A 20,412-nucleotide genomic window follows, 5' to 3' on the forward strand; every position below is an offset into this window, starting at 1 on the left:
GATGGAACTCAAGGCCATCCTTGCCGGTCTCCTGGCGACCGCTCCTCTGGCTTCGGCGCATCCCGGCCACGAGCGAGTCCACGCCCACGCTGCGAGGCCCCTGTTCGGTCGAGATCTCAACCATTGCAACAAGAGGTTCAAGGAGCCCGATTTCCACAAGCGATATGTTGAGAAGAACGGCGAGGAGTTTTTGAGACTCCGCCGTTCTCTCGGCATCGAGCCCTCGGACAGGTACGCGAAAATCAAACCCGGGGGAAACCGCGCCCGGCTTATGGCGGGCCAGTCTTTAGGGAAAACGGCATCCGGGGCTATAAGTAGAAGAAGGAAAATAAAAGCTAACATGATCGGGTACTCAGCCCCCCGATCCATAAGCGAGACTACCTCTCGGTCTCTCAAATCGATCACAAGCAGGACAAGACGGTGACGCTCGATATGGAGCCTGCTTCCCTCTTCGCCGATGCGGGAGCTTGCATTCTCATGCCGTCTGTTGACCAGGGCCCTCTATGTAAGTCCAGAATTTCAAAGTCCAGAGTTTGAAGCTATCCACGCAGCATCAATTTTGCCCCTCACTCCCGAGAAAAACAATTGATTCATCGTGTAATTTGGCCATAATTGAAAAACTGTGAGGCTAACAATAGTGTTTCCCCCATCTACTAGACGTTCTTGGCGAGGAGGTCCGAAAAGACATCACTGAAGGCCAGGCCGGTCTTAAGATGACCCTTGCCATTCAAGTCGTTGATGTCGATACTTGCGAGCCGGTTCCCAAGGCGTATCTCGACATTTGGAGCTCGAATTCCACTGTATGTCATGGATCAATTCGACGGCTGTTAGGTATCCCCATCAAGACTAACATCTGTACGCAACTCAGGGTACCTATGTCGGTGTCCAGGGCTACCCCGGAATGGGTGATCCCAACGATGCTGGCATGCTGAAGGGCACCACTCTCCGTGGTCTTCAGCTTACTGATGAAGACGGTATCGCCACTTTCAACACCCTTATGCCCGGTCACTACGAGGGCCGTGCTACCCATATTCATAGTAAGTTTCCAGGCTACAGGGAACCCTCGCAATCTTCCTTTCCTTTTTTTTATTTTTATTTTATTTATTTATTTATTTTTTTTTTTTAATTTGTCTCAAATATTAACATGCAAAACTCAGCCATCGTCTACCTCGACGCCGTGCTGCAGCCCAACAACACCATCACCGGAGGCCGCGCCGCCCACATCGGCCAACTCTACTTCGACCAGAGCCTCATCGCTGATGTTGAGGGCCTCACGCCCTACAACCAAAATACCATGCAAATCCTCCCTAACACCCGCGACACCCTCTTCATGATGGGCGCCAACGGCGACGACCCAATCCTGCGCTACGCCCTCGTCGGCGACAAGCTCGAGGACGGCCTCTACGCCTGGATTCGCTACGGTGTCAGGACTAGCAACGCCCTCCGCGTCAACCCCGCGGCCTACTGGACCGAGAACGGAGGTGTGATGAACCCTACTGGTCCCGTTGCCCTTTTGACTGGTGGTGGTGGCGGTTTCTTCGGCGGCGGCGGCGGCGGCGGCGGCGGCGGCTTCCCTGGATTCCCTGGATTCGGTGGTGGTGCTTTCCCGCGTATGGTGAGGAGGCTTTTTGGCCGTGGTGAGTAAGTTGGCGATGTTTGAGTGATGAGGACGGAGATGCCCAATACTGGAATATCGTTAGTGTCCTAAACTTGAGTCGATCTTTATTTTTACATTATTATTTGTCAAGATCCGGTTTTCTACTTTCTTGTGGATGTATTCAACTGTCATGGTGGGAGGGAACCGAGCATATATATATGTGCAAATTTGAATGATTGAATATTACACCAATTGAGTGATTGAGGGAGGATAGGGTAGGCTAGGATTGGATCGTGATGAAGCTTTATTCTCATGTAGAAATGCCCCCGGATTCGGTGCTTTGGACGTTGGATACTTAGATTGTCCTCAGCTTCCTCGTCAAGAGCATCTCCGCCACTCTCGAGGAACGAATCCCATGCTTCATGCCTCACCTTTATGACGAACTGCAGTAAAAGAGATTTTTAAAAAGAATTATTTAAAATTACCACTCGCTATTTCGATCATATAAAAAGAAGACATTTCTCAAATGGTATCCCCTACCGCATCACCCACATCAAAGTTCGTCCTTATCCGCGCGCTGCGCCTGCATGAGCTGCCTCTTCCCCTGCCTCTCCTCCCTCACCTTCTTCCTCTCCGCCCTCCTACCCATAGCATAGGCCCTCTCCCAAAACTGCCGCACCTGGCGTCCCTCCGCCGACTCGATGACGAAGCGGGCGTCGATCTCAAAAGACACGTCGCGCTTGCCGATGTCGCGGTCGGGGCGGGTGAGGGTTTGGGCCCATCCGAGGATGCCATCGCCGTCTACTTGCATGACGTACTTGGAAATATCTGTGAGTCTCTCTGTGAGAGTAGCGAGCTCCTCGTTAGCATCTCACACTATTTTCCTTTCTCTCCTTTCCTTTTTATTCCCTTCAGGTCTCATTCACTTACCTTCACACTTATGACCCTTGGCACCCTTCGCCACCCAAAGCGGCAAGAAGTCATAAATCTCCGCCGGCGCAAACATGAACAACTTATCCTCAACCTTCAACCCATCCAACTCCGCCTGCGGGGGAACCTTCCCCTCAGCGTTCCGCTTCCCCAGAACAGCCATGAACCGCTTCGCCATCATCTTTGGATCCTTCAGCTGCTCCTCGATCCAATTCCTCGCGAGCTCAGGAACGTCCTTGTACTCCATGAAGACGATCTCGCGCTCATCGCCCTTGAAGTTGACGCCCTGCCACGTGCCCGGGTAGGCCCTACTCGTGAAGAGGTGGCGGATAGTGCCGGCCCAGGGGGCCACGCCGGCCGGGGGAGCTTCGCCGAGGTCGGTGTATCTGTACTGTGTGGCGTTGAAGATGGCTTTTTCTTCGCAGGCGGTAGTGTAGCCGGTGAGCGGGGAGCCGTCGCCCGGGAAGGGGGAGGACCATTTGAAGGAGTCGACTGTGCCGGCGCGGACTACATCCCAGTGGTAGTGGCCTACGGAGACGGCGGCGGTGGCGAGAGAGGGGGTGAAGAAGGCAAAGAGGGTGGTGAGCTTCATTTTTTTTTTTCTTTCTGGACAGGGCTTTTTGGGACTAGAAAGGGTGATTTGTGTTATATATGAGATTTGGTGCTTGAATGGTATGTTCAGGATGGGGAGAGCCCTCGCTGGAGAAGAGGAATCGCCATCAAGATCTCAAGAATCCGCGAGGGAATGATCTCCGACGTGCTCCGAGGAGTCTTGAGATCCCCAAGTTTCAAAATCGAGAAAAGTGGCTTGAAAGGCGCGATGATTTATTTACTACTACGCCAAAGAATAAAATGGACAAGGAGACAGCCGTCTTCTGGTTTACGGGAGGAGGGGGGCAAGAGGGAGAAGCGAGCGACACAGGTGCCACTCGTAGCATTTAATCAATATATAACTCTCCGGGGTACGTCAATGAATGAACGAGGTCTATTCGGCTAAGGCGGGCTGGGGTTCGATATAGGGTACAGTCGAGAAGATTCGAAGGCTTTCATTGTTACTTGATGTTCTTCTGGCAGCGGCAGTTAATATAGGCTAATCGTGAGGAGAGCGAAACTCGACCAGAGCGGAACACGTGTTAAGTTTCTCGGAGGGGTGAGTGAGGGAGGCGAAATATTTGGATAGAGATGGATATATTTTATTATAGCTTATTGATTTATTCGGCGTTGCACAGTAATTCTGATTCTTCGGGGTGGTTTGAAGTGATGGTGATGTTGTCGGCGTAATGTCAAGGCGTGTAAGTTGATAACAAGAGGAGACCGACCCTGACTCGGGGAAGTGTAATACAACATCGTGCCATATGGGCATTACAAGGCTCGGAGAATAAATAGGGAAGCTCTGATTTTTACAAGACGCGAATGATATTTCTCGCCCTGTCCCGCTTGCTCGTGGAGCAGGGCGCTTGCAAGTTAGATCGAGTCGTAGAACTGAGTGACGGATGTATACGCAAGTGCCAGTGGCTAAAATGTAAATCAGATAAGGAGGAGGATGTATTCTATGATTTGCCGGCCGTGATCGTGTTCAATGCACATATTCTATATGCGTTGAAGGCCTTGAGGTCCACCAGGAGAATCCATCGGAGTCGACCCCGTTAAGCTGCGCCGATCACGGCTCTTCCTCCGCAGGCTGTTCTTCTTCAACCGGCGGCGCTTCCTCTCCTTCCTCCTCCTCTACTACCTCCTCCGGCGTATCAGGCTCGGCAGGCTCATCCACCACCCCCTCCTCATCCACAACACACTCATCATCTTCCTTGCTTCCTTCAGCAGGGGCCTCTTCCCCCGAGCCCTCTTCGATAGGAGCCTCCTCCTCAGGGGCTTCCTCGACGGGAGTCTCACCCTCTACCTCGCAAGGCTCAACGTCGAGCCTCAAAGCTGTGGCTAATACACTGCACACTCCGGATCCCTCATCATTCTCTCTCTCCAATAACACATCCACATGGATGTTCAGCTCGACCGACGAGTCACCGCACTTGCTAGCTTGCTCGGCGAAGGCCCCGCCTGCCTGGAACTCGAGCGGGAATTCGATGCCGACGGCGCTGCCGAGAAGGACTTGGTCCTCTGATAACTGTTTTTACATCCCCCAGAATGTTAACTTCCAGATACCCTTAAGTTGCGATTTATTTCCAGGGAAGAAGAGAAACAGAAGAGGAAAGTGGAAAATAAAATCCCTACCTCACTACCCTCTTCGCCAGTCCAGGAAGTACTCGTCCGTATCGTAGCCTGCACACCCTCGTCCATCCCCGCCCTCCCACCAACATTCACCTGCCTCAGCACAACCCTATGGCCCTTCTGAACTTCATTAAGCTCAATCGCGAGATTGCAATCCAAATGCGGCCTCTCGTCCTCGAGACCGATCGTCGCGTTGAACTCGATGAAGCCGAACTCGCCCGCCTCGACGAAAAGACCCCAGGAGTCCTCGGGACAGCCGGATCCGGTGCCGGAGATGTTGCCGATGGAGAAGGCGAGGCCTTGTTCTTGGAGGAGGGCCGGGGTGGCGAATAGGGCTGTTAGGAGGATAGGTCTGCGCATTTTTCGGTAATTTCCTTTCGGTGGACGAGTGGTATACTTGAGCTGGACTCGTGAGCCTCGAGAGATGGTTTCTCGGAGGAACTCCTGGATGCGCGAAGGTGATGGAGAGAAGACAAAAAAACGAATGACTGTAGCTTAATCCCTCGAGGAAGTAAAGAAAATCTACGGCTCTGTCTCTGGGCACAAGATCACCCTATAAGTGATATTCACCCTTCCATGGTCCATCTTCGGGTCCTTCTTCTGGGTCCCCCTTCGTCTAAGTGGGTTGGTCGCAATTTCGGGGAGCGGGCGGACGAGTGGGATATGTTCTACGAGGAGAAGATGGCAATATACTAGAGTTCCATTTCACCCGGATGAGATTGTTAGTGTGGAAAAAACTCAAAGTCTTGGTAGATATTGTCCTCGCTGTGGTCCTTGATGGGGAGAGCGGATGTTGGACTTTCCCCCAGCCTATTATTATATCCGGAAAGGCGTGGATAAAACCCCCGGAGGGAGATCCACTGCGGTTGCGATCTCGATATTTTGGAAAGGTAGCTTTTGTATAAAAAGTCTTGGCTGTGGATTGGAGAAGACGGCAGATATATTTATGAATGGATGGAAACGGGGAGACGACCGGTGTTTGATGCATGCGCTGATGAGGCTCGCCGGTTGTACCTGACTCTAAGTGATAACATGAATTTGATAGCAATCGATCTATTTTGGGTCAGGGAGCCTGGGTTATTGCCATTTTTGGTGTAGTGAATATCAATCTTGTCTTTTTCTTGTTCATTCCAGCTCCCATCTCGATCCAGTGTTCCCCGAAATTAAGTAGACTCCTCAGAATCTCGCTCCCACAGCTTCTTAACAAGATTCGTAAACCTCTCGGACACATCCTGAAGACTAACCCTCCTCTTCTCCTTCTCCTTCCCCTTCTTCATTTTAATCTCCTCACTCTCCCCCTCCTCCTCCTCATCAACAAACGGAGTCTTATCCCTATCCTCCACCTGCACACACTTTGGCCGCTCACAATCTATATCGGACCACCCCGACCTCGGCGCCAAAGTCAACTCCCTAGGGGGGCTCCAAGAAGCACGATTAAACCGCCTGTGGATTCCAGAGGAAAACGGGAAAACGTAGCTAGGAGCCTGAAGCTCCTGAGGGAGGTATTGGTGAAGACTCCTGGGAATGAAGGAGCGGTAGAGGGCTGTGTTTTCGGATCCGAGGGGGTCGCCGAAGGATGAGGAGGAGGGTACGCAGATGTGGCCTCTCGCCGCGCAGCTGTGGCAGGTCGTGAAGGAGTAGTCCGCTTTAAGGACTTGCGATTTCTTTAGCTTGGGCATGAAGAGGGGTTCTTCCTCCTTGGGAGGGCTGGACCCTCGGCGATGTTTGGTCCATTTTGGGTCTGGAGACATTTTGGGATTTATTTCTTCTTCTTTTAGAAACCGCTGTGGTTATGGTGCATGATACGAGAGATTATGGAAAGAGGTGATGATGGACATCTTGGGGGCACACGATGATGGTAATTAATGGGGTTGATGGCTACTCGAGTCTGGCTAACAAGCTGTTGCACATGCAATCCTCGACACCAGAGACTCACCAGGGTAGCTGGCCAACTGGTCATCGTGAAGACTTCATACCAACTATTCTAGAAGTTTATGAACTTGACAAAGGCTTCAGGGACCGAACAATGAACTAACACGGGCTAAGGGGACAAAGCAGACGGCTTGTATGAAACTCACACATTTACACATGCAGCTTAGAACAATACCAAACTAGTATCTTGTGAAAGTGCCTTCGCTGATTAAGCTGCAAGTTGGAAGAAATCCAAACATTGATGGTTACAAAGGCTGTAGCGATACTGGACTGTATCTGATTCTTGGAGTGTGTGCTCCCGGCTTGGGATTCTGCTGGATAGAGGGTGTTCCCTGGCGGGCTGCTACTGCGGTTGCCTTGCAGCCGCCGCCGTGTGCTCCTCTCCACGGGGCTTCTCGAGGACTCGACGGCTTTTTGCTGACGCTTGTCCTTCGCCTTTCTGGCCTGTGAATTGGGATTGTGGCGCCAAGTCATAGAATGTCCGTCTTTAGTCCATGTTGCCATTTCGAAGCCAGCCTTCACCAGAAGTGAACAAGATCACGGTAGACCTAACACGGAGTTGCTGGGAAGACAGACTGTGGTCTACACGGTCAATTTTGGTGTTTGTGTTCATCTTCATCCCGAGTACTTGACTGGACGGGAAGGCTTGATATTACAAGATATTGGCCTTCTTAAGGGAATCTTGGTTGTCCCTCTTGGTATCACACCTGGAAATCTCTTGGGGTGATCGTTATAGCTATCAATAATCCATAAAACGTGTCGCTTGGAAAGGAGCCCGGTCTCGAGTCTAATATTTGGGATTTATTCGGAATTAATGGTGATGGTGGTTTAGATGATCGATGGGGGGGGGGGGGGGGGGGGGGGGGGGGAAGGGAGTGTTATCTATCTTATTCTCCACGAATGGCACCAGGTCGCGGTGCGGTGAGAGAGTGGCGCGGGGGGAGGAATTCATTCCACTCGGCGGGCTCGTCACGCCCTAAAGTTTGTCAATTCCAGGAGAGGCTTCAGGAACTAAGGTGCTGATGCTTGTTTAGGAAGGAGAAAACACATTCTGGCTGATGAGAGCGTTCAAGAAAATAAATAAAAGCAAAGTTTTGTAACGCCGTCTATATGTCAATTATATTGTACAATGTTACATGTATGTGAACTAGGCTAGCATTTCCATAGAGATCTGGACTGGGAGAGTGGCGGACCGGTATGTCGGCTGGGGAGGTAAATGTAGAGCTTCTGGCCTGAGTGTAAGGCGGAGGAGTGAAAGACAAAGGAAACCATCTTGACCCGCGCATTGAAAATGCACGAAACCCAATTGGAGTCGTAGTGCAAACGAAAGCGGTGGAGACCCAGGAGATCCTCAATGCCGCACCTGTGTGGCAGCTTTCTGCCACCCAACTCCACCCGCAGGGCGCATCGTAGGGCGATTTGACAACTTCGACCTGGATACCCCACTTGGTTGGCTCCGCGTCTTATTAAAAGTAAAGAAGCGGACTCGCTCCTCAATCGAGCAAAAGGCCTTCCAGCAATCGCACGCATCCAAACAAAATGGAATCCGCAGGAGAACCATACACGGCCCATGCCCGGCGCGAAGGTTCGTTCCCTCGGACTCTGGCAAAAACGATAGTCGGACCCGAAAACTAATATCGCATAAAACACAGACGTCGGTATAATCCTCAGCCTCATTCAAGAACTCGCCGACTACGAGCACGAGTCCGACAGCGTCCTCGCCACCGAAGAGACGCTCCTCAACACCATCGCCTGGGCGCCATCGGGCGAAGTTACCAAGGGCCAGTCGACGGCAATCCTGCCCGAGACGGAGCCGGTGACCCCCGCGCGGCCGGCGAGATGCATCCTCGTGTACAGCCCCGAGGGCGTCGCCATGGGCATGGCGTTGTATTTCTACAACTACAGCACGTGGAGGTCGAAACCAGGCATTTACCTCGAGGACCTGTATGTGAGGCTGTCGGAGAGGAAGAAGGGGTATGGATCGATTCTGCTCAAGCGCTTGGCGAAGGAGGTCGTGGCTATGAACGGAGGGAGGTTGGAGTGGAGCGTCCTCAAGTGGAACGAGCCTAGCATCAAGTTTTATGAGTCGATTGGGGCTAAGAGGATGGATGAATGGGTTGGTATGCGAGTGGACGGAGATGCGCTGGTCAAGTTGGCGGAATAGTCGAAATCAAAAACAAGATCAAAAGACGCAAGACTTAATATGGGGGAAGGGGTAGTAGCTTCAGTCGTGATGGAATGGTCCGCTCGTGGAGGGGTTGTAGTCCTCTGCTTGCATGGGCGCCTGTTAATTTACCCCCATCTGCTTCAACATCTTGAAAGAAACTAGACAGCTCAGGAGACGCAACTGGGAGATCCGGCGTCAACTGCCCCCATTTCACACGGTCTTTAATGGCGTCTCCGGGCCGTCCGGTGAGAACAGGCGAGCTCTCAAAAATCCACCCACAAAGACGGCGCAGCCTTCGATTGGATACTCGCTTCGGTTTAGTAGGTTGTGGCTCATACGGCAGGCCTCTCGCCGAAGTTTTAAATCCCTGCCGTCGTTCTCTTTCGATACGTGATACGGGCATGCTAGCGTAGGGCTGCAGATAGGACCAAGACAGTTTCGGTATTTCTTCGTTGTGGGCAGATGCAACGGGTACGGCAACCGGGCGTCGAGGTGGTATTTGCAAGAGCGGGCCAATCTCGCTGTTGACGGCAATGCTGCGCAAAGTGTTCCATTCGCCGGCGCCGGTTGGCGGCATCACCTTGTCGGCGTTGCTCAGCCACCACGATTTAAGTCTCGACCTAAGCTCCCTCAAGGGCAACGGACGCCCCCAGATATTTTCCTTGGGTAATCCGCTCGTCGGCTCCCTCTTCGAGAAGGGGGGTTTACACCAAACCCTAGGACACGTGGCTTCGAACTGAGCAGCCTGGGTGCGCATGAAGGCTTGCAGGCTGACCATGTCCCAGCGATTGAGGAAGTTCTTCTTGTACTTCGTATCCATCCTGGCCCTATCGTATACCTCCCTGACCCTGGCTAGTGGATCGTGCTTTTTCTTCAAAGCCGCCGTCTCAGGCCCTGTGGGTGTAGGGCTGGCCAGAAAGCCCGGTTGCACAAGCCGGCTGAAGAGAGCCCGGCGAAGCTCTCCCTTTCTGCCAAAGGTACGGAGAAGCACGTTGTGCATTTGCTTCCGGTCTCCTGAGTTGGCCGCCTGGAGCTGTCGAAGCTGACGGCGTCCTTTGGTGATGTGATCCTGGGCACGAAGGTCCTCGAGCATATGCGCTCGGAACTGTTGCTTGATGCGGGCTGAAACGTATGAAGCACATATCGGCGGGAGATAGGAGGCTTCTCGGAGGAGATGCCTGTAGAGGTGCCTCGGTGACACGGAGTGTCTGGGCAAGTGTATCTGAGTAGCCGACATTATAGTAGATCTCGGGGCGTGGCAAGGAGGTCAACTCCGGCGGGCGTAATGGTTAGAAAATTTGTCGAGGTCAGTAGAGGGAGGCTATGTTCATCGTTCTGTGGGGAGGAGTGTTGACCTAATTGCATGCCTCAGAGAGTACCATGGAAACAGGAGGTGGAGACGTGTAGGGCGACGACGACGATGATCTCCCGCACTGAAACCGCAGAACGTTGTCGCCAACTCTGATATGCCTCAAGTCGGAAGATGCGAATGAGCTCTCCAAGTTCAAAGAGCTCCGACGACGAGAGTTGCTGACGTAAAGTTGAGGGAAGTACGGAGGTACCTTTAATTGTGCTTCGTGCTGGAGGCTTAAGACCCAAGATTAAGCGGACGCAGCCAATTTGTACAGGTACATTGTTTTCTAGATGCAATGTCGTGGACCTGGTAGCGGAAAAGCCTACTATAAAGTATTTGTACCTCATACGCGTCCATTCGCGCGGACCTGCCACGACCAGGCCTCAAAGCGAAAACGAAAACTGGGTCCATTGAGCGAAAATACTCGTACTAGTAGAGGATTCTCGCTTGGCGATTATTTTTGACATTTATTTTTCGACGCCTAGGAACTGGAAACAGGCTATCCATGGACCAGTTTTGAGCAAGTGGACAGAGTCTCAAGCCAGTGGAAGGAGAAGAGTTAATGCAGAATCTGAGGAAGGGTCACTGCACCTGCCGGCATATTGCTTCGTACTCCGTACTTGGGGTGGGGTGACGACTTGTCTACGGAGGTGAATTGTAGTGTACATTGCACGAAGTACTTCATGTTTGCAGGAAAGGACGACTGTCGTGAGGCCTCTGCAATCGAAGTGCAGCTGCCACTGTAAATCTGCCAGACTACTTCGCTGGTGGTGACTGCCCCAGCCAGTCAACTCCATGTCAATCAGTCAATCGCTCCTGCCGCTTAGCCCGCATCTCCAATCCACACACGGTCAAAGCTCAAAAGTCTCACGCGTCACGCCCTCAACACGTAAATCACGAAACGAACACGTCCTTGGTCAAAATCAATTAAACCCTTGATAACCCGTCTTTCCAGGTCTTGAGCTTGTCCAAAGCCTTGATCTCCACCTGCGAGGCTTTTTATCCCTGCAATTCCGAGAATCCTCGTGGTTCCATCTCATCACCAGGCCGACAGACTCTCTCTCCCACGTCTGCTGCCCCATCGTGAAGCGTTTTTCTTCTTCTGGGGCTGTTTCCTGTTCCTGCTCTCTCCCCCACTCTTTCACGGTAATTGTGCCATTTGCGAGACACGACCAAGCCGACGCTGCAGCTTCCGCAGCGCAAATTGGCCTTACGGCTCCGGGCTTCCTTCACCAAAACCCCCCCCCTTCGTTCTTGGTCTTGGGTTCTTCTTGATCTCGGTTCCATTCGAACATCGCCAGCAGTTCCTCTCAGCTCTTCTTCGCTCCTTTTTCCGCTGCCCTAACCACCACAAGCAACTCGGTGGCCCGTCGTTGCTTTGCTTTATCCTTTGTCGGCCTCGGATCCTGCCGGAACATCCCATTTCGATTTCCAGGAATTCGAACGGTTCGATCCATTCTTGCCTTAATTCTTCCGCATCCCATTTCACCCCGAACCAAACCAACAGAGGACCTTTGTCGCCGGGCATGAGCATGACACTCAAGAGGAACTAGTCGCCCACGAACCAAGAACCTTGCCGCCGACCAAAAAAGTCACCAATCTCGGGGAGCAACTCCCGACTTCTGGTTCCCCTGATTCTGCTCCCCGCCCCGATTCTTCACAGCTTCACCGTCACCATTCGCAATGGCGACAGCGTCTCAATCGCAACCGTCGTCGCAACAATCTTTCACTATGAGCCAGCAGTCGCAAGGTGCTGGCATGTACCGCTCATTTAATGATGCCAATTCCATGCTTGCGAACGATGCGCCGCAGATTTACTCGGTATGTTTTCGCCTGATTTTCCTGTTCCTCCATTCCCCGTTCCCCTTTTTTATTTTGCATTTAGCTACCGATCCTGAGAGAGCACGGCTACTCTGGCAGTAACAAATCGCCCTTATTTTCGTCGCTTTTGAATTGTCATTGACCATCTTACCATCTCCTTATTATAGGCCGTGTACTCGGGCGTCGATGTCTACGAGATGGAAGTCAACAACATCGCCGTTATGCGGCGCCGAAACGACAGCTGGTTGAACGCTACTCAGATTCTCAAAGTTGCCGGCGTCGACAAGGGAAAGCGCACCAAGATCCTCGAAAAGGAGATTCAAGCTACTGGCGAACATGAAAAGGTTCAGGGAGGTTACGGCAAATACCAGGGCACCTGGGTAAAGTTTGAGCGTGGTGTCGAGGTCTGCAAGCAGTATGGCGTGGAGGATCTGCTTCGGCCACTCCTTACTTATGACATGGGCCAGGATGGCGGTGTTGCCGGTCGTGGTGACCTCAATACCCCAACGAAGGAGCAAGCGATGGCGGCCATGAGGAAACGCATGTATAACGCGAATGCGAATGCGGAGAATCGAAACAACACCCTGCCCGGAACCTTCTTCAAGAACATTTCTAGCACCGCTTCGCATGCCGTCGCTGCTTTGAGCAAGGCCCGCTTCGAGTCACCCGGTGCTAAGAATAGGAACGGAGTACCGAGAGCGCCCAGTTTCAGCCGACAGACCTCGATGTCCCAAAACCCCGACGACGGCTTCCCGGGAAATTCGCAGCAGAGCTATACCTCCGAATACGGCCATGCTGTCGACTCGGCTTACTCTACCCAACAATCCGCTCACATGCTCGACCAGCCCGAGCCTCCTCGCAAGAGGCAGAGAGTAACTATGACACCTGCTGATAGCTTCGCCTACAACGGAAACGCCGATGCCCTTGCCAGCGCATTTCCCGGGTCCCCTACCGAGCCGAACGAGTCGTTCATCTACTCTCACGCTGGCATCCACGAACAGCCACACGACGGATTTAGCCCCCTTCCGCCACTGCCTTACGAGCTCTCGCCAGAGGCCGACCAGTGTAAGAGCACGTTATTAAGTCTCTTCTTAGACTCTGGCTCTTCCGAGCATACCAAATTCGACGATATTATCAAGGGCATGACCCCCCGCCAGCTGGATATGCCCATTGACAATCACAGCCATACTGTACTGCATTGGGCCGCCGCCCTATCGCGTCTCCCGCTTCTTCGAGCCCTCATCGCCGCTGGCGCGAGTCCCTACCGTGTGAACGCATCCGGCCATACCGCTCTTATGAGGGCCGTGACGGTTACCAACTCCATGGAACTCAACTCGTTCCCCGACCTCCTAGATGTTCTCGGCGGAACCTTGGAGATTCGCGACAACAAGGGCCGTACAGTTCTCCACCACATCGCGGTGACTAGTGCCGTGAAGGGTCGCAATGCGGCCAGCCGGTACTACCTGGAGAGTTTGCTAGAGTGGATTGTTCGACAGGGCAGCGTGCCTAGTAGCCAGCAGCCCGCAGCAACCAACGGTCTCAATGGTCTCAACGGCCATTCTAGCAGCGCCCCCCCGAGCTCGCAGCAACAGGCCCCCCCTAAGATGGGATTGGCGAGGTTCATGGCGGAAATCGTAAACACCAAGGATAACGCCGGTGATACCGCGCTCAACATTGCGGCCAAGAACGGAAACCGCAGCGTCATTTCGCAATTACTCGAGATCGGTGCTGATAACAAGATTGCCAACCGCTCGGGACTCTGCCCGCTTGATTTCGGCGTCGGCGTCGACGGTCCGACTGAGAATGGCATAAACGGTGATTCGGCCAATGATAATAGTAGGTTCATTGGCAGTTCTCAGAGGAGTAAGGAGAGTCGTGATGAAATTATTCATTGTGAGTACCCCCCCCCCCCCCCCCCCAAAAAAAAAAAAAAAAAAAAAAAAAAAAAACCACAGACACACACACACAAAGATCGGTTGATTTAGTGAATATTAACCATTGCCGTTCACAGCCATCTCACTTCTCCTGGATCAAACATCGGCCGAGTTCCAAAAAGGACTCAAGACGAAGCAAACCACACTCGACGGGCTCTACTCGTCCATACGTGCCACATCCAGCCAGCTCAGCGACACCCGAAAGAGGCTCGAAGCGCTGCGCGAGGCAGTGAGGCGACAACAACTCGCGAGGCAACAAGTCATCAACCTATCGCACGCCCGAGAAGACGAGCAAGGCCGGTTCGATCCCCGGTTAAAGGGCGCCGACGCTGTCTCCGCCTGGGAAACCGAACTCGGCGCCGCCCTCGAGACAGCCGCCGACAACACCTCGGCGAGCTACTTCCCGTCCGCGAATTTACTCCGCGCTAGGATCAAGGCCGTTTCCGGACGTAACGAGGCTACGCGCAAGATGGTCCAGGCCCTCAAGGGACGCAGTCGCGAAGTGGAGTTCAAGTATCGTCGCATCGTGTGTCTGTGCACGTCGGTGCCGGAGAACGATATTGACGCCGTTATTGACGGCCTGCTGAGAGCAGTTGAGAGTGAGAAGGGCGAGTTGGAGATTGGACGGGTGAGGCGGTTCCTCGGTGGTGTCGAGACCGGCCCGCTGAGGTGAAACAACCTCTCCAGTCCTTGATGAAATCAAAAGTTGTTCTTTCCATGCATGACGTGTGGAATGTTCCCACGAGATCGCCGTTGAGTTTCTTTCTCTGTTGTATTACCTTTTTTTTTTTTTCTTTTTTTTTTCTTGTTCTGGCGAGATACCATGGTGATGAGGGTGCGAGAGCTCCACAGCAATTGTGTGAGTGTTCTTTTTCTTCTTACATTTCGAGCATCATAAGGGGGGGACACTGGCGGCTATTTGATGTTTTATGTCTTTTTTTTCTTTTTCTTCCTCTTGGGTTTTGTTTATCGGCGCATCGCAAGATGTTTTAGTCTACCGCAGACGTCACCAGCATCACTGGGTTGTTTAGTTTTTCTTTCCCTTTGTCACGGCAAGTGCCACTTTTGTTGAAAGTTTTCTTTTCCTGTACGAGCATAATAAAGTCGAGGGAGACGGAGGGAAACTTGTTTTCTTGTTCGGAGACAGCTCATGTTGAGGCAAGTCGAGTACATAGAAGGATGGAGGTTAGGCTGAAAACTGTGAATAGCATGTCATGATTGACCTTTCAGTGCGTGTACCAAGATGTGAGAAGAATGCCGATGTGATGCCAGAAATTGCCAGGTAGGCAAGAAGCTTTTCGCTTTGAGGTAAAATGATAGATATGATTGATATGTTATACATGGTCTATACAATATGCCGTTGGATGTTGCTATGCCATACTAGTGATTCCCCTTTCGAGCCATGATGCCATGCGCCAATACGCCGATTATCCATAAAAAAAGCAGAAGAAAAGAAATAATTAATGCGGACAGAAAAGGCAAACTCGCCTCCATGTTATCTTCAACACCACAAAGTCAAACGTATAAAGTCCCTCCCTCCCCCAAACTTCAAGACACACTCCCCGAAGCATACAACCCCTGCCACCTCTCCTCGACAACCCCCACCAACCCGCCCACCCTCTCAATCTCTTCCTCCAACTCCTCCACATTCCTCGAAAGCGCCGCAACCTCCTCGAACCGCCTCGCGTCCCGCGCGGCATCCACCATGCGCCGCACCATGAACCGCTGCTCCTCGAGGACGATGAGGCGTTCGCGGAGGTCCTTCTCCTCGACCTCGAGGGCGGAGACGACGGTGCTCGTTTCGCTGATTTGGCTGGCCGTTTCGTGGTTGTTTTCGAGGGAGGGGGGTGGTGGTGCGCCGTTGCGGAGGGGGGAGGGGGAGAGGGTTTGTTGGGAGGAGGAGGAGGTGGAGGATTGTAGGAGGAGACGGGATTGGAGTTGGTGTCGGGGGGAGGATTGGTGACGCTGCTGGTGGTTGCGGAGCATCTGGGGGACGGATTTGAGGGGGAGCATGTTGGCGTGGAGAAAGGCGGAGGCGGATGCGTATACTGCTTTTTGCAGGCGGAGTTGTTGCTCCGAGGTTGTTTTTAGGTCTCGCATGCGGCGGGAGGCGAGGTCGTATTTCGCAAAGGAGTCGATGAGGCGTTTGCGGATCTTGGAGGCTTCTTTGATTTGTGCGTGGGTGGGCGGTTGTCGCGCGAGGGCGGAAGAGGAGGAGGAGTCTTCGGGTTGGAGGGTGAGGAGGACGCGTTGGAAGGCTTCCATGAGTTGTTGGATGCCGCGCTCGAATTGGCGGAGGGTCTCGTAGGCGCGTTGGTCGGGGGGTTTTATGGCGAGGGAGGCGGCGAAGTCGCGTTTGGTGAAGATGGTGCGGTTGCAGTCGCGGCAGAGGCGGATGTCTATGCTGAGTTGGCCTGGGGTGGCTTGCTTCTCGGTTGGGTTGTTCGAGGCTGTGAGGTCTCTTTGTTAGTGGTTGTGTGTACTCTGCGGACAATGAGAAGCCAAGGTGGGAGAGGAGGAGAAGAGTAATAAAACGTACGGGTTGATACATTCAGCCCTACTTCAGTCGAACAACCCGTCTGCGGATCCGCGCACACAACCCGGCCACACGTCCTGCAGTGATGTCTCCGGAACGTCCACGACCCAAAGTCCTGCTTGCAAAACGGACATTTCGCGACGGAAGCATCGTCCTCCCACGTCACCACGGACTGCTCCAGTAATTTCCGCGTTGAGTTCTGACCAGTAAGAGCAGTGACCGGCGACAAGAGTGTGTTGTTCCCGGCCGTGACGTTCTCCGGAGGGTTGGCTAGCAGGCGAGTCAACTTTGTTAGCCGCTTCTCTAGACGCGCCATTTCCAAGTTCTGCCGCTCCACCCTCTGCCTCCTCAGATCCGTAAACGCCCGGGTATGATCTATCAATGCACCGTCATGATCGTTATACCCTTCGCGGGACTTATAGCACGTTTCGCAAACCCGCGCCCAGAATCCCCTGACAGGTTCATGTTGCGCCGACCGAGACAGCTTCATCTGGTACATGGTATGCTCCTCGCAAAACAACCGGCCACATTTCCGGCAGTTTATGCTCCCATTCACGGCGCCGAGCCTGCGCCCGCACGTGGGGTCCGTACATAGATCGTCGATGGTCTGGTGCTGCCAGTGCTGCCTTGTGATGAGCTCGTCAGGGTCGACGGGGGAGGAGTCGGAGGGTCGTGGGCCGGAGTTGGAACCAGAGGGGATAGGTTCGGAGTCGTTGGATTCGAAGACGTCGAGGCCGCGCAGCTTTTGGTTTATTATGGATAGGGGCTGGAATTTTTTCGCTTTTCGGACTTGTTTGTCAAACCAGGTTTTTACTTCGTCTTGCTCGACTTCGGGGAGCTCTTGGTGGGAATCGTCGAGGTGTCTAGTGGTGGGGATCAGCCGTTAGTCTGAACAAATTCTGTCGTCTCAGAGGGTTTCTAAGCAGGGGAGCCGTACTGGTTGAGTTGTAGGAGTGTCACCTAATCGTCTAATGGTTAGTGTATCGTGCTACAGCCCCATGTTTCGCAAATGCCTAGATCAAGCAAGGACATACCATTTCCTCATTGCAGATGGGACATAGAAGCTTCTGAGAGCTCGACTCCGCAGTTCCCTGCCTACCAATACTTATATGCGTAGCGAGATCCTGGGAAAAGTCCGGAAGGCCGGTCGAGGGAGCAGGCGAGTTGTCGGAGGAATTATGGTCGAAGCTAGTATCAGAAGGGAGAGGACTCCCGACTCGTTGGAGCGAAGAGGCGGCCGAGGGGGCGTTCGCAGGCCTCGGTGGCGCCAGGCCCTTTCCGGAGCCAAGAATCCTCCCTCCACCTAGCCTGCGCCCAGACATGATGGAGACGTGAGGGGAGACGTTACGGAGAGGAGGGGGCCCGTGGTTGCCTGGTTCAGGTGATACCGGATGTGCTGGAGGCGAGTGGTTGAAGGGGAGGCGAAGGAAGAGAAAATCGGCTCCTAGGCGAGGAAAGGAAGAGCGAGCAGATGTTGCTCGTATGCGATCGTGGCGCGCAACATTGAGGGCTGCGAGGCAGACTGGTCGGAGGCTGACGGGCGGCAATGGACGGGGGTAGTACTGAGGGAGCAGACGAGGGAGGTCGTTACGTCGTGATCCAATGAATGTCGTCGGTGTGGCAGGGATCATGAGGTATTCCAGGCGTAACGGCATAACCCCGTTTGGAAGCTTTAATTAATGTGTAGTAACATATTTATCATTATACACGGGTAGTGAGCGTATTATTCAGCAAGACGAGCTTTCAGCCAAACGGGACAATCCTCACAGTGTCTAGGAGATGAGCTTGGACATGTCGCGTGCCCTTTACTAGGCCTAACCAGGAAATTTTGTCAAACGGCAGGTCGTCCCGCGTTTATTGCATTGAAGTGTTAAAATCGACAGCATAACAGCATAATTCTAGTCCTAGTGTAAAGAGCAATTTGTTTCTCTGAAGAGCATTCTTCTTTGTTGGTAACGGCTATAAAAGGTATGTCACAAAATATAGAGGCCTATAGTCTATCACACGCGGCTGGCTTGAGGCTGCAGCTCTTCCATCGCCATCTTCTCGCCCATGATCTGGTTGTCCCTCTCTTCTGCATCCTTGTTACCATGAAGCCCAATCCGATACCACGGCAGCTCGAAGAGTCGGTTCATACTCTCAAGGGAGCGGCCACTAGTCTCGGGCACGAAGAACCACACCCAAAGGCCTCCCACGAAGGTAACAGCAGCGAAACACCAAAAGGTTCCCTTGGGCGATATGCCACCGTCGTGGGGAGGGAGAAGCATGTTGGGGACGGCACGGGAGTTGCCGTACTGGTTGGCGAAATGCAGCGTCATGGCCCAGGACGTGGCCAAGGCACGGACTCGCAGAGGGAACAATTCCGCAGTGAGCAGATACTGCATTGAGTTCCAGCCGAGAGCCCAGCCGAAGCCAGAGATGTAGATCATGGCGATCGCGCCTTTGCTGGGGCCTTCAAACGAATGCGGCATTTCGTACTCATCGTCGACGCCGAGCCTAGGAGCGCTGGTGAAGAAGCTCGCAACGTAGACCATGGATATGGTCTGGAGGGTGATGCCTAGGAGTAGGGATCGCTTACGACCGATGACGTCGACGAGGAAGAGGGCGCAAGAAACAGCAGCGACGAGCTTGACGATGCCGAAGACAGCGGTAATCAGGAGACCTTCCTCCTCGCCCTCAACGCCTACTAGCGCGAAGAGGTCAGGGGCGTAGAGGGTGATGGAGCCGGCGCCGGACCATTGAGAAAGGAACTGGATGGAGGTGGTAAGGTAGAGGCGGTAGAGATTGCTCTTGTCGAGGAGCAGCTCCTTTAGTACGGCCGACCAGCTGGTTCCCCTGGTGGCCTCGAGCTCCTCGTCGAGCGCCGCCTGCATGACGGCAATGTTTCTAGTGATGTACTCCCCGTGGGGGTCTTGCTGGCGAAGGTAGCCTAGGACTCGCGCGGCCTCCTCCGGCTTACCCTGCTTGACGAAGAATCGAGGGGATTCGCACTGAAAGAAGCTGAGGATGAAGATAATGCCGGAGAACATTAGGTGCAGGCTACTAGGCACCATCCATGTGTCGTACGAGTCTGCACTTATGTGTCGAGAAGCTCCGTAGTTGGCGAAGAAGGCGAGGACGATACCCAGGTAGACGGCTCCAGTGAAGATGCAGGTGCAGAGGCCTCGAATGGCCGCTGGAGCAACCTCGGCGATGTATACCGGTCTGGAGAAAGTACGAGCAGAGAGAGGTTAGCTCGCATCGTGGCATGGGAGTGCGCGACGCAGGACAGGAAAGAGGCCAACGCACCCAACAACAGGCGTCTGGCCGACACCTATGCCGGCGATGAATCGGCCGGCATAGATGGCACCGAGACTGCCGCGAGCAGCACCGCCCATGAAGATGGCGATGCCAGCCGCCCAAGTCGCGCAAAGGATGCGGGTAGCCCAAAGACGACCGATGCGGTCACATATCGCGAAGGCGCTAGCTGTCGGTTAGCATACATGCCGACTGCGAATAGGGGGCATTGGAATCCCCTCACATCAGAGCACCAGCAACAGAGCCGATTTGGACCATGGCCGAGACGTTGGCCTTGATGTCGGCCCTCTCAGCATCCGAGTAGGAGTCATAGTTGATCCTGCTTTTGAAATCCTTAGTGTTGAATGCACCCGTGATAAGGCCCTCGTCGACACCTCTGGCCGCGCCGAGGATGCCGAAGGATACCACGGCGAACCAGAGACGCCAGTTAAAGCAGCCCTCCGGCTCGCCCAGGTTCTTCAACTTGAATACGTTGACGGGTTTCTTGACGCCGCCTGCCATGATGCTCAAGCGTCTGCCACTCGACGGTGGGAATTCGGGCGATATTTCGGGGTGGTTAAGAAACTGAATCTAAGAAAGGCGTACCGGGGCAGCATATACAAGTCACGGACGACGGGGTAA

General features: G+C 53.4%; 7 protein-coding genes and 2 pseudogenes across 7 annotated transcripts; 3 read left to right on the plus strand and 6 right to left on the minus strand.

Moving 5' to 3' along the window:
* Position 1: 1 nt before the first annotated feature.
* On the plus strand, positions 2 to 2,049 carry SAPIO_CDS1486 (uncharacterized protein; the record flags this gene model as incomplete). The annotated part of the gene is made up of 6 exons (XM_016784750.1): positions 2 to 231; positions 357 to 505; positions 658 to 800; positions 869 to 1,037; positions 1,158 to 1,641; positions 1,968 to 2,049. The coding sequence occupies 6 exons, from the start codon at positions 2 to 4 to the stop codon at positions 2,047 to 2,049; spliced, it is 1,257 nt and encodes a 418-aa protein (XP_016645507.1).
* A 101-nt stretch (positions 2,050 to 2,150) lies between these two features.
* Positions 2,151 to 3,119, minus strand: SAPIO_CDS1487 (uncharacterized protein; the record flags this gene model as incomplete). The annotated part of the gene is made up of 2 exons (XM_016784751.1): positions 2,151 to 2,437; positions 2,528 to 3,119. The coding sequence occupies 2 exons, from the start codon at positions 3,117 to 3,119 to the stop codon at positions 2,151 to 2,153; spliced, it is 879 nt and encodes a 292-aa protein (XP_016645508.1).
* Positions 3,120 to 4,187: 1,068 nt separating this feature from the next.
* SAPIO_CDS1488 (uncharacterized protein) lies at positions 4,188 to 5,110 on the minus strand (the record flags this gene model as incomplete). The annotated part of the gene is made up of 2 exons (XM_016784752.1): positions 4,188 to 4,646; positions 4,754 to 5,110. 2 exons carry the CDS (start codon positions 5,108 to 5,110, stop codon positions 4,188 to 4,190), a joined length of 816 nt encoding a protein of 271 aa, XP_016645509.1.
* Positions 5,111 to 5,913: 803 nt separating this feature from the next.
* SAPIO_CDS1489 lies at positions 5,914 to 6,501 on the minus strand (annotated as a pseudogene; the record flags this gene model as incomplete).
* A 1,720-nt stretch (positions 6,502 to 8,221) lies between these two features.
* SAPIO_CDS1490 (N-acetyltransferase ats1) lies at positions 8,222 to 8,846 on the plus strand (the record flags this gene model as incomplete). The annotated part of the gene is made up of 2 exons (XM_016784753.1): positions 8,222 to 8,267; positions 8,335 to 8,846. 2 exons carry the CDS (start codon positions 8,222 to 8,224, stop codon positions 8,844 to 8,846), a joined length of 558 nt encoding a protein of 185 aa, XP_016645510.1.
* A 34-nt stretch (positions 8,847 to 8,880) lies between these two features.
* SAPIO_CDS1491 lies at positions 8,881 to 10,086 on the minus strand (annotated as a pseudogene; the record flags this gene model as incomplete).
* Positions 10,087 to 11,886: 1,800 nt separating this feature from the next.
* Positions 11,887 to 14,631, plus strand: SAPIO_CDS1492 (uncharacterized protein; the record flags this gene model as incomplete). The annotated part of the gene is made up of 3 exons (XM_016784754.1): positions 11,887 to 12,024; positions 12,192 to 13,917; positions 14,036 to 14,631. 3 exons carry the CDS (start codon positions 11,887 to 11,889, stop codon positions 14,629 to 14,631), a joined length of 2,460 nt encoding a protein of 819 aa, XP_016645511.1.
* Positions 14,632 to 15,506: 875 nt separating this feature from the next.
* Positions 15,507 to 18,149, minus strand: SAPIO_CDS1493 (Uncharacterized protein; the record flags this gene model as incomplete). The annotated part of the gene is made up of 4 exons (XM_016784755.1): positions 15,507 to 16,408; positions 16,498 to 17,357; positions 17,432 to 17,454; positions 17,529 to 18,149. The coding sequence occupies 4 exons, from the start codon at positions 18,147 to 18,149 to the stop codon at positions 15,507 to 15,509; spliced, it is 2,406 nt and encodes an 801-aa protein (XP_016645512.1).
* A 345-nt stretch (positions 18,150 to 18,494) lies between these two features.
* SAPIO_CDS1494 (Uncharacterized protein) lies at positions 18,495 to 20,292 on the minus strand (the record flags this gene model as incomplete). The annotated part of the gene is made up of 3 exons (XM_016784756.1): positions 18,495 to 19,698; positions 19,783 to 19,956; positions 20,015 to 20,292. The coding sequence occupies 3 exons, from the start codon at positions 20,290 to 20,292 to the stop codon at positions 18,495 to 18,497; spliced, it is 1,656 nt and encodes a 551-aa protein (XP_016645513.1).
* Positions 20,293 to 20,412: the final 120 nt, after the last annotated feature.

This window comes from Scedosporium apiospermum (genome assembly GCF_000732125.1).
Source record: "Scedosporium apiospermum strain IHEM 14462 chromosome Unknown SEQ_SAPIO_0066, whole genome shotgun sequence".
NCBI lineage: Eukaryota > Fungi > Ascomycota > Sordariomycetes > Microascales > Microascaceae > Scedosporium > Scedosporium apiospermum.